We start from the raw sequence: 14286 nt of genomic DNA on the forward strand, positions 1-14286 counted from the left end.
TAATATTCCCATGGCATTATTCTAACATAGTATGTTGCTAAATACAGCTGACCAGTTCCTACAGCTATTAAATGTATTTAAATAAAATCGGGGCATCTTGCTTAAAATAAAACTAACAAAATACAAGTAAATACATCTTTTGTAAGTTATAATGTTTTATTCATTTGATTAACCAAACGTAGATGACTAACCAAATGTCGCTAAACAACCCGAGGTGTGGTGTTAGAGATCGACTTTTATTTAAATTAGAAATATGTTATTTTATACTATTTACAAATAACTCAGATTAACAAATATAGTTAATGCGCATTCTGCCATGATTGCGGCGTGCTTTCACGATTAAGGGCCATGGCTAGCCTCAGGCTAACAATTTCTGCCGATCGCCATTTGAACGTGTGTCAGCGTGAGCACGCCCCCTCCCCCCCACCGTTGTTCATTTGACGCGCAAGTTTTGAATGGAGCGGTAGCACACGGCCGAGCTGCTTGGATAATGGCTGCCTTGCTACACTGACGGAACCCGGAGCCGCTATCGATGGATCTTCGCGTTTGTTGAAAATACTTTTTCTATTTTACATTGAAATAAATGAAATGTTTGTGCTGGCTTCGCTCTGGCATGTCTCTACTTGGTTAAAAGTTTGTGCTTAAGATACGCCGTATTCTTTAAATTGTTTAAAAGTTAAATTCTTTAAACATTTCTGTTAAATATAATGAGCTTACGTGCATTTTCTTTTAAAATACGCCGGGCGCTCGTGTCTACTGTGGACTGACGGATCCCCGCAGGACGTGTATGCGCTAGCTCACGTTCATCCGGCTATACACTTTATTATTACTTAAAACGTAATTAAAAATTACACATTAATAAAATACAGTGTAATGTATTTTTATTCTATTAAAGTTTAAACGGCAGCCATTAACACCCCCAAACAATGGGTGTGTCCGAAATCGCGCACTTGCCTCAGTGCACTGAGATGTAGTGCGTAGTGCGCACTGCGCACTTCCTCCTGTAGTGCACACTACCATGGATAAGTGCTGTCCTAAATGGTTTTGCACTTACCGGAAGTGACGGACTAGCATTTAGTCGCGATTCTCCAGCGCGCCAAAACATCTGCCGTGTTTTGTCCAAAATGAATTTCCTTGTGGTTTTATTCGCTTTTGTTTATCCCCTATTACACCCCACCTGTAAACTGCGTCGTATTCAGCGTCGACGTAGGATCCTCCTCCAATTGGCTGAACATGAGATGGTACGTAATGTTCTTTTTTGTATGCGCGCCTGACGACAGCGCCGCGCGGGTATTAGGCTTACCTTTTCAGATGTCTGTCCAACGAAGTTCTTTGCACAGTTGTATAAATGCCCAAATCAAAATAAAGTTCATATACGTTTTTTGCATGTCATGGCCTGCATTTGTGTAACACAGTACAGTGGACTACAGTGTATTACCTCACGTTATAGTCGATAATTAAAAGCCCATCAGCATACAAATTCATGTCTGTGCATGTCTTCCCCATACCTATTAGTATAAAGTGCAATTCTTTGCTGAATTAATGTTCTTTAAATTAATATACTTAATTATACTTATTCTAAATTGATGTTTACACTGATACATTACACAACTGGCAAGATAAAACCAATTATAGTTAGAAATCATAGTTAGAATGATTTATGCAATGAAAAAGTGCCATGAAGTAAGGAAGATGCTAAAACACAGGGATGCAGCAAACTTTTATTGACAAAATTCCTCTCTTGCCTCCCCCTCAACTCCACAGCAGCATCTCAACCCCAGGCGGTACAGCCAAATTAATGTGTCAGTGCCACTGCTGGCACGGTACTTTGATGGCCACAGTGACCTGCGTGTTGACTTCCGGCTAGCAAGGGAGTCCTTCAATTCTTTAATGGCTGTACTGGGAACGGAATGTGACCATGGTTGGGGCCCTGAGATCAACACCTTGGTGTTTCTTTTCTGGCTGGCCAGCGCCACCTCTTACCGTGTGGTTGCCAGGGCCTTCGATATGCCCCGGTCAACCGTTCACCAGGCAGTGCACAGGGTGAGTGCAAAGATTGCTGCTCTCCTCTCCCAAGTGGTCCGCCATCCCACTGCAGAGGAACTCCCTCGCTTGGGGTCCCGCTTCGCCCGTCTAGCAGGATCTGCAGCCTTCAACAGAGTGGTAGGAGCCATTGATGGTTGCCACATTCGGGTGAAGCCCCCTGCAGAGGACGCTGCCTGTTATTTTAACAGGAAGTTGTTCCACTCAGTCCAGCTGCAGGCCATCTGTGACAACACTGGACGGCTTCTGGACGTCTTCGTGGGATACTGTGGGTCAGTTCATGATGCCCGAGTCCTGCAGAACAGCCCCATCTACTACCAGCAGTCTTACCCCCCACCAGGTTACTGCATCCTTGGAGATGGTGGCTACCCCTGCTTGTCCCAGCCCATCTGCCTCATGACACCCTACAGGCAGCCTGTCCGCAACCACCTCCAAGCACGATTCAACTGCCACCTTTCAAAGGCAAGGTGTGTTGTAGAGAGGTCATTTGGGGTCCTGAAGACCAGATGGAGGTCCATCTTCCTCAAGGCCCTGGAGGTGGATGTGAAGTATGTGCCAGAGGTCATCGTCTGCTGCACTGTGCTCCACAACATCTGTATGAGCAACGGGGACCTGCTGGAGCCAGATACTGATGCTGATGTCGGGAGGGCAGTGGACCAACCAGCACCAGGACCAGCACCTCCAGGAACTGTCTCTGGGGCCGATGAGAGACAGAGGATGGCAATGACCTGTTACACCCCAGATCATGACTACATTTAAATGTACCCCAGATCATTCCTACCTTAGAATATGCTTTAAAATGCAAACAATAAACAATTTGGCTAATTGGCAAATTTGTGTGTGTGTGTTTTGTTACATTTGTCAACAATTTGATAAAAATGTAAGTCACTTTCGATAAAAGAGTCTGATGTAACTAAGCTCCATTTAAAAAACAGATTGAGTAAGTAAACAGAATAAAGATACACAATGCAAATGGATTTATATATTTAACAATTCTTTATTTGTAATGTAATATTTTTAAATATGTAATACTGAACACATCTGACACAAAACACCGAACATAAAACTATTTACACAATTTTTCCAGGATGGCCATGAGGCGCTCCTCTCTTCCTGCTGCCTCCCTCTCCCTCCTCTCTTCCCTCTCCCTCATCTCTCTATGAAACCTTTCCTCCCTTTCCACCGCCTCTCTGTGTCGCCTCTCATCCCTCTCTACAAGCTTCTGGAATCTCCACTCCTCCCGTTCCACTGCCTCTCTTGCCTCTCTCTCCCTAGCCTCATCTCTCCTCTGCTGCTCCCTCTCCATCTCCTGCATGGCCTCCTCATGCTGCCCATCACTTTCCCTCAAGGCATTAAGGAGTTCCTCCACCCTGTCTACCCGCTGTCTTTTTGGGGTAGAGAAGGTGGAGGTAGTGCCCCTCTCCACAGGAGGGGGTGGGGTCACTGCCACCTCCCGGCTGGATGAGGCAAAGAGGGCAGGCGGTGTCACCGATGGCCTGCTCCCTATTGCCTCATCCATATGGGTATACCACTTCCAAGAAGCGGCAGTCACCCCACCCCCCTCTGTGCTTACCCCAGTACGGGGACGCTTAAGGTCCTGTAGATAAGACAGCCAAAGAAAACATGCACTACATATTTAGATCATACCTACATATCGCTGTGACATATTTAGACTATTTTACTGTACCAGGGCAAGTATAGTGCATATCTCACCTTATATTTGGAGGTAAGGTTCTCCCACCTTTTCTTCAGGGCCTTTGCATCTACCCTCCCCTCGAGGCCTCTTTCTTTTAAGAAGACACTGGTGAACACACATTGGCAATTTATATAAATAGAGACATAATTTATGTTTATGGGTACTTTGCAGACTCTTGTCCAAAGTGATGTACAATACAAATACTACATTAAAAAAATTGTTTGGTTGGAGTTACCAAGAACAAAAAAATGCAGTTTAGAGTGGATTACACTATTTCATAATTGAGTTCAACCTATAAATAACTATGATCTGCCCACATTAATTTAAAATAATTCAGCACCTACTGTGAACAACTACGCATACAATTATACTTACTTGTATGCTTCCACGCTGGCATGCCTTTTGCCCGTAAACAAAGGCCGATTTACCGCTCGCCACAAGATAAGGGCCTGGGTGTCCTCGTCTGTCCCTGCAAAATCCAAAATACCTCGACTTCAGTTAAAAAAAAAATTGAGCTGGCGAAGCCAAGTAAAAGATTAATTATACACCTACAAAGACATAAAACAGGGATTTGCCAGCACATAACCTAATTGTGATTTCGTTGTGACAGTCGTTCAAGGTAACGTTACGTTACTGCAATGCTTAATCTGGAGGTTCAATAACAACGAGTAAGTAACATTTACAAACTTCAACATAGAACATTTATAACCTATCTAGGACCGCCTAACCGGCTAAAAAACTAACATTTACGTGTGCGACATAATCGCAAACTCAAACAAATTATCTATAACTGTCGTCAGAGTGTGACAGGCTACACATTGCAGTATACATCAGTAAAATAATTTTATTAATTAATGTTACTTACATTTATATGACGCAGTTGCCGCTTGGTTTAGCGTGACTGCGTTGTCCGCCATTATTCAAACTTGCCGAAAGTCCCTCCCCTTCCGCTACGTAGTCAAAATGGCGTCCGTTTAGTGCGAGTAGTGTCCATCGTTCTGCACTGCGTTTTCTGGCCGTTTTCAGTGCACCATCCGGGTACTTTCAGTGCACTGAATTTTGGCTTAGTTGTCAGTGTGAACGCACTACGCCCTAAAATCGCGCACTAAAAGTGCGCAAGTGCGCGATTTCGGACACACCCCATCATTCTGCACTGTGTTTTCTGGCCGTTTTCAGTGCACCATCCGGGTACTTTCAGTGCACTGAATTTTGGATTAGTTGTCAGTGTGAACGCCCTACGCCCTAAAATCGCGCACTAAAAGTGCGCAAGTGCGCGATTTCGGACACACCCAATATGTCCCCCTATGGGCAACACGTGGCATAAGCATGTATGGTACCATTTGGCCAAACCCCCCCCAACCAATCAGATCAAAGGATACACCCACCTCCGCTTATGACGTCATAGAAAAATAGGCCCCACCCAAAGTTTCCCTGCACAATTTTAAATCTTGTTTTTCATGATATGGTTAGATTTTTTTGCCTGGCGCTGCAGAACGTTGTCACGCGTAACCATGTCACATGGTACAAAAACGGATTTAACTTTGAAATAATCACGGGTGCACGGGCGGGTGTGGTGCTGTACTGTGCGGGTGCGGGTCACCTCGGCTCTTTGTGAGGAACAATTCCCACTTTTAAACAGGGTTCAGAACATCACCAGCAATTTCCCCTCTTCACCTCTAGATTGAAAAGTTCAAATACAGTTTTGACCAAACAATCCACCCAACTTTTGAGGTATTTCTGAACCGTGACATGGTGGAAGTGGAGCTTAGTGTCCTGGAAAACAGGAGCAGTAAAGTCGTGTGGCGGCGCATCATCAACCTCACAGGTGATAACGTGCTATTTCTATATGGAAATAATCAGAAGAGGCTGTGTGAGATCATGAGGACAAGCAAAAATGATTAACCATTGGGCAGAGATTCCAGTGTGGGCAGTGTGCACCCCTGATTCTAACTGCTTAATGCTTCATGCAGATCTAACTTAACAGAGAAAATGTTTCACTGTTCAATGCACTGTGAAAGGCAGCGTTCTGCTGTTTGCTTAATGTAATTTTCAAGTGGCAAAGGCCTCATTTAACAGGAATTTTCACAAGCCCATCCAATTAGCTGAAGTAATACCTAATGTCAATTCAGAGTTACTGACCAAAAAGCCGTCAAAGAAATCCTTAACCAACATGGTGCCTCTTCCCTTAGATGCTGTTCTTCCATCATCTATTACAGAAGGGGAAGTTCAGCCCACAGGTAGGTGGGATTTCTTGCCGCCTGCTTCATGAACACTGGGACAAAGAACCCAAACTGAGTTATTGTTTGGACACGCACAGATGTTGCTGATTGGAAGCATCTCTGATACAGGCATTGGTGTTATTTCCTGCTTTGGTAGCATTTCGAGGTTCTCCTGCTCAGCCTGGTATACCTTTTCTGATGTCATAAAAACATGCACACTGCAACCAAATACATTTTCATGAGGTCAAAAGATGGATTTAACCATCCCATAACTCACTGAATGTACAGAAGATTCTTTACATAAGTTAATGGTTTTAACTAGAACCCAAACAGATAAGGGGGAACATTGACAGGTTCCTTTCTCTGGCTGTCCCTCAATGGTCAGCCTGCACAAGCCTTTCCATAATAAATACTTATCATCACCTATAAATCTATTTAGAGCAAATGATTCACTTCAGCAATGTTTAGTTTCTTTATCAAAAGGCGTACTGTCAATGCTAATTACATGATAATTGTATCATATTTACAAACTATTTGTTCCCATCATTCTCATTTCAGCTCATTCTCCAATGGCCTCTTATCATTCAGTTGTGGCGTTTGTAGACCAACACAGGGAAGCCATCGTCCAGAGAGTGTCACTGATCGAACCCATACTGGATGAACTGCACAAACACATCTCAGAAGAGAAGTATGATTACATATGTGCTGCCAAAACAAGACAGAACAAGTTTAGGAGGCTGTATAAGGTCTTGAACTGCAAAAAGCTAAAAATGCTTTTTTTTGAAGCCCTGAAGAGGAAGGAACCACACCTTGTCTCAGAACTGGAAAGCTCTTAATTGGACCAGTATGCAAAATCCTGTTTCTGGCTCCATATCTCCCAGCTTGCAGGGTGTTCATCAGATAGTGCCTTGTGAAGCTGGTTTACGCTCTCTGATCTTAACTGTTTTTAGGCCAGTTTGCACTGCAACTAGGAATGAGTCAGTATTGCCAAATATTTTCATATTCTAGAACATGTATAAAATGTAAAAGAATCTTAAAATCAAAAAATAGATTCAATTTAAATTAAAATATTAAAATTGGCATTTAAATTTAAATATTATTAAGAGAATATCATTACTTGTGAGTTATCCGTTCTTTAATAAGTTACAGATTATTCATTCTGAATCTAAGTGTTGCTAAAACAAAGAAATTGCCACAGTTGCCCAAGGCGTGTCCCCTGTATGTCGTTAAGGATTCCTAAGGATCACATCTAAGGCCCCGTTTACACTGTCTGTTAAATGCGACCTAATTCCGATTTTTTGCTCATATGTGACACAGATCGGATCTGTTCTGTGACAGTGTAAACGGGAAAAAACGCATGCATTCGGATATTTCGAGATCGGTTTCAGGCCTCATTCATATGTGGAAATAAATCCGATATAAATCAGATATGGGCCAATGCGACTGTAATGTAAACAGGCAGATCGGATTTTCTGAGGCATTGCGTTCTGTACGTCATTGAACTGCGTACGTGAAGCGTACGTGAAAAGTACGTGGGAAGTACGTGTGGAAGCGTAACATTCAAGAAACACACGAAACATGGAGGAGGAAAGTGTAGGGCAGTGGTCGGCGCCTGAAATAGCCTACCTTCTCACCCTGTGGGGAGAAGAATCCGTTCAGGATAAAATTAAAGGTTCCTACAGAAACAAATCTGTTTTCGAGGATATTTCGGCTGCAATGATGGCCCTTTTCCTCCTCCTTCGCCTCAAAATCGTGATGTTGTTCGGCGAACTTCGCATACATCGCAAAGCTATCATAAAACAAATTTCGCGTTCGTCCGTCTTGGCTACGGTGTCGTGCAAAAACCCCCATTGAGCATGCTGAAATTATAGCAAGTGTAAACACACGAATCGGATATGGGTCACAATTAAAAAGACCGTGTAAACAGACGGTCCAAAAAATCGGATATAGGCAACAAATCGGAATTAGGCATCAAGACCTGCAGTGTAAACGGGGCCTAAGAATCGGCAGAGAGATATTACCTGGTACGACGGGCGGAGCCTGTCCCATGATGTCATCAGCAATGACTGACAGATCCAGCTGCTACCCCCCCTCCCCCCCGATGACTGACATGGCCAGCTGCCCCCCGTTCCCCCACTAGCTAAAATTTAAATTAGTTAATAGTAATTTAAAGCTTGTATTAAAACAATGGTTACATTTATTAATTACGTTTTAAGGAATGATAAAGGCGTATAGTAGGCTGAATGTAAGCTAGCGCATACACAGTGTAGACACCCACACCCCAGTGTATTTTAAAATAAGAAAACACCGAAATGTTTAAAGAAGAAAAACTTTTGTGTTATTTTTTAAAAGAAAGAAAAGCAGGCGGAATTTAAACAAGTACAAACATGCCCGAATGAAGCACTGTCAGAAGAGCAAATGCTGAGTTTAAACAAGCACAAGCGGAACCAATTAACATACAGCACGTCGTTTTAAAAGAAGAAAGCACTTAAACTCATTACATTTAACCAACATGGTTAAAGAAGAAAAACTTTTAGCGGTATTTACCAGTGTTAGGTTGAAGAAAACATTTAACCAGCAAACCTTTAGGAGGAATAGCCCCGCAGCTCAGCCATGTGCGTGCGCTCCGTTTGAACAATGCGGGCAAAATGACGACCTAGGAAATCCGAAGCTTGCACAGGCACACTCATGCAGACACCCCATTTCATATTTTTTTTGTTTTGTTTGGAGGGTGGTATAATATGGAATTGTATGGGATGGGATAGTATAATATGGTATGGTATGGTATAGTGTAGTATGGGATGGGATGGTAGAATATGGAATTGTATGTTATGGTATAGGATGGTATGGTATGGGATGGTATCTCTGCTTCTATCACTTTGTCATCATCTTCATCATCCTCCAGCTGAGGCTGCATGATAATGGAAAAAAACACATTTCCAATACATTTTTGTGATACTGTAATATTTATAAAACAAAAGGAGCTGAAAATTGACCAGAAATAAACTTTAGTGAAATAGACCTTATTATATACCGATAGTCTGTCAGATAAGTCACTCGTTGTGCCAACAGCCACAAAGCAGTGCTGGCAAATCATTTGCTTTTGTGTGAGATTTTCGTTTGAATCCAAAATATTTCCCTGCAGCGGAAGACGAATGTCTTTCAGTGACCAGTCCTTGTTCGCTTGTTCCTCACTAATTTTGTTACATTTCTCACATGTGCCACTGTCTGTGAGTGAGTCTGACCACAAGGACAAAAATTATTATGATTGGCTCAGAGAGCATATGCAGAGCTTATGCAAAAGCAGCGGAAGCAACCTTCAGACCGATTTATTAAGATATGCTACATAATCTTGAAATGGAACAATCCTTAAAATTGCAAAGCTTGCTTGTTTTTTATGACAGTAAAAATGTTTTAGCATAATTTATTGATTGTCTCATCACAGCTGACTATCACAGTCCTTGCAATGTAACAGTTGCATCTGCATAACATTGATGTCGATATTAAAATTGCACACAATGCAGCTCTAATTGATACAAAATGTTGTATCAAAACTAAAAAAGCGGTAGATTGATAAACCCCTGAGCAGTCAGAGCCCTTGGCATGTGGTTTTGACAGATTGTCAGTTTAATTTATACAGTCGCATTTTTTGTGGTTGCACCCTTTATCTTTTTTTTTTGTATGCTTCACCTCTTCTAGCTTTTATTAAGATTGCGCTCTTAGTCAAACCACATCTCTGTGCCCACTATCGCCCCCTGTGGTCAGAGTTCTGGATGAGCCCATGCACCCCATTTCAAAATGGCACCACCGACTCTTTTCAGCGGGGTATCATGGCCATTATACGCACCTGTTTTCGGAAACCCCAAATATGGGTCGAGGTCCCTTTGTTCCTAAGCTATTGTCCATTTGCTGTAATGTCATAAACCGTCGCCGATGTTTACCGAAACCAAGCATCAAACCAAAGAATAATGATTGGTAAAACGGCTGTTACAAGCATACCCCCAACAAGCTGGGGCTTATTAATTAAGGGGCGCGAGAGACATTGCGTAAAATAAATTTTGCTTCAAGAGGCCACTATGACTGGTAACTGACAAAGTTTTGCAGATTTCATAAAACAAGATACTGCAAGGAGGGTGTTCGATCCAGAGATGGAGCCTTGGCCTAACCCAGTAGTTCTCAGTTCCATTCCTGGCGCCCCCCCTGCCAGAATGTTTTTGTTCCAACCCTACCTTAATAGGCTAAAGCTGGTTACAGAAAAAACATGGCATGCGCTGTGCGCGCCTCATTCAAAAAAACAGCAGTGTCCACTCAACACGCTGCGCTTGTGCGGGGCTTCTGCGCAAAGAGTAGGCGTGGTTTTCGAAACTCTCCTGTCATTTCGGCTCGCAGTCAGTAGCGACGATTTATATTTTGCATTCAAAAAGATTCTACGCTTATGTGATATACTGTCCGTGTCTGAGTTCCCAGAGCTATAAGTTTTCCCTCTATTTCGATTTCGGTGCCTTGTTTCTATTGATCGCACGACAATGCGTCACAGCGCTCAGCGGTCAAAGTTCAACTCGCCCCACGGCAGGCCGCATCATGGAGCCCGTATGGTGCTCCTTGCCTGCCACCAACACCCCCACCGAGTCCTACCTGGGCTGTGTGGCCGGGGTCATAACAACCACCGCACAAGGCCTCCGACCTAATGGATGCATCCCAGGACCCCATCCTGAAAACGGAGCCGTACCTTGATGAGCTTTGCGCTCGTTTTGCGGCGCTGTCTTTGTTGGGGGAAGACCTTTAATCTATAACCCTCGCCCGTGAATGTACAGGGTGCTGTCGATGGTGTCATATATGAGCTTAAAGTTGAAATAAATGTACGGGAGAAATTGTGCGAGCTGAAACGCAAAGTTGAAGGGAAAGATTATGAGTGTGCTGTAGATGACGCAATTCATGAATTCTGTAATTTGCGCACGCGCAAACCGCATCTGGTTGGTGTGTAAACGCTGAACTATGTCTGTCAAAATGTGTGGCTGGCAATTTTTACATGCTTTCTAAATAAAATGAGTTGAGTCAAGAAAACACTGTCATTATTACTAGAGGTTCACGATGGATAACAAGCACTGAAACATGTCTATTATACGCCATCAAACTCTGGGTCTTTTGGAGGTCCCAATAAATTATACAGATCACTGATAGATGAAGAAGGGGTGTATAATATAAATAAGAAGCAAGTTGCGACATGGCTCTCTGGTGAAGATGCATACATATTACATAAGCCGATCAGATTTAACTTTAAAAGCAATAGAGTCTTTGTGACTAATATCGATTCTCAAGGGCAAGCTGACTTGGTGGATATGTCGGCTTACGCGGACCAGAATGATGATTTTAAATACATGTTGACGTGCATAGATATTCTATCAAAATACGCATGGGTGCGCTGCCTTAAAAGCAAGACTGGTGCAGAGGTAAAGAAAGTTTTTTAACACGTCGTTTCAGGAGCTTACGGAGAAACATGGGATAATACATTTCGCCACTGGTAACGATGTCAAGGCATCTGTAGTGGAAAGGTTTAACCACACATTAAAGACACGAATGTGGTGCTATTTTACGGCTTATAATACAACAAGGTATGTGGACATTGTACAAGATCTAGCGAGTGCTTATAATAACACCTGCCACAGTACCATTAAAATGAAGCCGGTTGAGGTAAATGCACAGAACGCAGCCTGTCAGGGTCAGCCCCTGCTGTGGTCCTTCCCCGTTTGGCCAGCAGGTGTCGCTGGTCATCCCGTCCTTCATGTTAGTCTTTGTTCTCCCCTGTTACTTGTCTGGTCATGTGGCTCTATGTGTTGAGCATGTGGTTGTCTGTGTACCCTTCTGTCTTGTGTTTGAATCCCGCCTCCTCTGTTTTTGTATTTTGCTCCCTAGTGTTTCATTTGAGTTTCTTTAGTTCTTGTGTCTGATTTTGTAGTTGGTTTTGGTTTTGTTCCTTGTGCCCCTGCTTGTGTCTTTACCTGTTTAATTCCCTAGTGTTGGTTTATGTTTCCTTGGTTAGTTCTTAGTTTCCCTGTTTTTAGTTCCTTTGAGTTATTAGTTTCACCTGTGCCCTGTTTCCCTGGTCTGTTAATTAGTCTCACCTGTCCTGTGTTAGTCTTATTACACAGTTTTGCAGGGCTTGTCCTTTAAGATGCGCAATTGCGCGTGCACGCCATCACGCGCCTAAAATGGTGAAGAGCTGTGCAAAAAAATGCGCGCCTATCAATAAAAAAGAATTAAATTGTACGCGCCTCATAATTTGTCACGTGACCACTCAACGCTCCACGGAATTATTCATGACAACAATGGCATCGAAAAAAAGCATGGATAGCAAGGGTCATCCGTGTCAGAATGCAACGTTTTTGGGGAGGGGAGGGATGGTTGTTGTTAAATAATTAACTCATAACGAATTAATTAATTGTAGCCTACCGTTTCCACTACCTGACCCGCATGGTCTTTGTTTTACCCATAACCAAACCATAAATAAATAAAGATAAGTTACACACAAATTACCACCTGTCAATCACTTTTTCCGCGGGACTCTGGCATGAATAGGCACAGTGATCTGTGTCGTTATAATGGCGTCGACAAACTTGGTTGGTAAAAAAGGTGCAAATTCACCTTTCTGGCAATACTTTGGCTTTAGACCGAATGAAACAGGACAGCCACGAGATACGTCTGAAGTGGTGTGTAGGATTTGCGGTCAAGTTATCCGCGCAAAAGATGCGCAGACGTTCTGTTCGTTATGGTAAAACCATGAAAAAGGCATATTTGGTTTAGTTTATTTAATCTAATTTAATTAAAATAATTTTGATTTTTTTTCTGCTGTTTCTGTATGCCTCATTTATTAATGTAAACGAACTAGTTCGTGTAATTCATTTGGAATTCAATGTAATTTGTATTGTGATCGCTAACAACTTCCTTGTTATTATTTCCTCATAATAATAATAGTAAAATAAGTAAAGATGCGGAAATTTAAAGCATGCATTTAATTTGGCTATATAGTGTGATTAAAGGAACCCAAGGATTCAGCTTGCACTACGTTATCAGGAAGACTATTCCATACTCTGACTACATGCTGTGTAAAGAAGTGCTTCCTTAAATCCAGTTTGAAATGTTCTCCCGCTAATTTCCACCTATGGCCACGAGTTCTTGTATTTGAACTAATGCTGAAGTAACTATTCGGTTGAACAGCATCCAAACCTGTTAGAATCTTATAGACCTGGATCATGTCCCCCCTCAGTCTCCTTTGCTTGAGGCTGAACAGATTTAGCTCAACTAACCTTTCCTCGTATGACATTCCTCTAAGACCAGGAATCATTCTTGTGGCCCTACGCTGCACCTTTTCTAAGGCCGCAATGTCACGCAATGAGTGTGTCTGCTTTGAAGGAACAAAGATCACACCTGCTTAGGTACAGGGTGGGGAAACCGCTAAATCCTGTAAGGCAACATGCTTAAAGTCAGCTTACATTCCAACACAGTTCTAGAATATGAAGTTCATAGTCAGTCATAATTTTGTAGTATTAAAATGAAACTTTTAAATAGATCCTAACAGTATGTGTGATTGTGGAGGGGGGAGGTGTGGGGTCTCAGGGTGTAACCTCTGGCTCTGGGCTTGTTTCCTGTCCCTCCTGCTGTATGTGTGAAGTTTGCATGTTCTTCCAATGTGAACTTTCTCCTCCTACTTTGGAGACCATGAAACTGCGATCAGCCGATTGGGGTCTCTAAGCTGTCCTTAGTGTGTGATTGTGTGTGTGAGTTTGTGCTCTGCTATAAACTAGTATCCTATCCATCGTGTCCCCTGTCCTTAGTGTGTGACTGTGTGTGTGAGTGTGTGCTCTGCTATAAACTAGTATCCTATCCATCGTGTCCCCTGTCCTTAGTGTGTGATTGTGTGTGTGAGTGTGTGCTCTGCTATAAACTAGTATCCTATCCATCGTGTCCCCTGTCCTTAGTGTGTGATTGTGTGTGTGAGTGTGTGCTCTGCTATAAACTAGTATCCTATCCATTGTGTCCCCTGTCCTTAGTGTGTGACTGTGTGTGTGAGTGTGTGCTCTGCTATAAACTAGTATCCTATCCATTGTGTCCCCTGTCCTTAGTGTGTGATTGTGTGTGTGAGTGTGTGCTCTGCTATAAACTAGTATCCTATCCATTGTGTCCCCTGTCCTTAGTGTGTGATTGTGTGTGTGAGTGTGTGCTCTGCTATAAATTAGTATCCTATCCATTGTGTCCCCTGCCCTGTGCCCCCTGGGACAGGCTCCAGGCTCCCACCCCCCTGTACAGGATAAGCAGTAATGGAGGACGGAT

The 14286-nt window shown here is 42.9% G+C and overlaps 2 protein-coding genes across 3 annotated transcripts in view; one reads left to right on the forward strand and one right to left on the reverse strand.

Annotated features, from left to right (window-relative positions):
* LOC111847224 (tripartite motif-containing protein 16-like) overlaps nucleotides 1-14286 on the forward strand; it is a 370043-nt gene that overhangs the window by 243796 nt on the left and 111961 nt on the right. The window lies entirely within an intron of this gene.
* LOC140588919 (uncharacterized) lies at nucleotides 1704-4877 on the reverse strand. 2 transcript variants are annotated; one of them, XR_011990150.1, is made up of 4 exons: nucleotides 4605-4877; nucleotides 4115-4208; nucleotides 3757-3844; nucleotides 1704-2737 (listed from the first exon to the last, which is right to left on the reverse strand). XR_011990150.1 is itself a non-coding variant. In XM_072711579.1 (4 exons), the coding sequence occupies exons 1-4, from the start codon at nucleotides 4654-4656 to the stop codon at nucleotides 3110-3112; spliced, it is 765 nt and encodes a 254-aa protein (XP_072567680.1). In that variant the 5' UTR covers nucleotides 4657-4877; the 3' UTR covers nucleotides 1704-3109. The 2 variants fall into 2 exon arrangements, 1 of the variants encoding a protein (XP_072567680.1); XM_072711579.1 differs by having other exon boundaries at nucleotides 1704-3640.

This window comes from Paramormyrops kingsleyae, chromosome 4, assembly GCF_048594095.1.
Source record: "Paramormyrops kingsleyae isolate MSU_618 chromosome 4, PKINGS_0.4, whole genome shotgun sequence".
Taxonomy (NCBI): domain Eukaryota; kingdom Metazoa; phylum Chordata; class Actinopteri; order Osteoglossiformes; family Mormyridae; genus Paramormyrops; species Paramormyrops kingsleyae.

What these genes read in the sequence shown, in the direction of transcription:
- LOC140588919 (XM_072711579.1), bottom strand. Translation starts at nt 4,656, where the DNA reads ATGGCGGACAACGCAGTCACGCTAAACCAAGCGGCAACTGCGTCATAT. An exon ending in GGCAACTGCGTCATATAAAT is followed by an intron (nt 4,209 to 4,604) that starts GTAAGTAACATT and finishes TGGATTTTGCAG; the next exon opens with GGACAGACGAGGACACCCAG. An exon ending in GCCAGCGTGGAAGCATACAA is followed by an intron (nt 3,845 to 4,114) that starts GTAAGTATAATT and finishes TGTGTTCACCAG; the next exon opens with TGTCTTCTTAAAAGAAAGAG.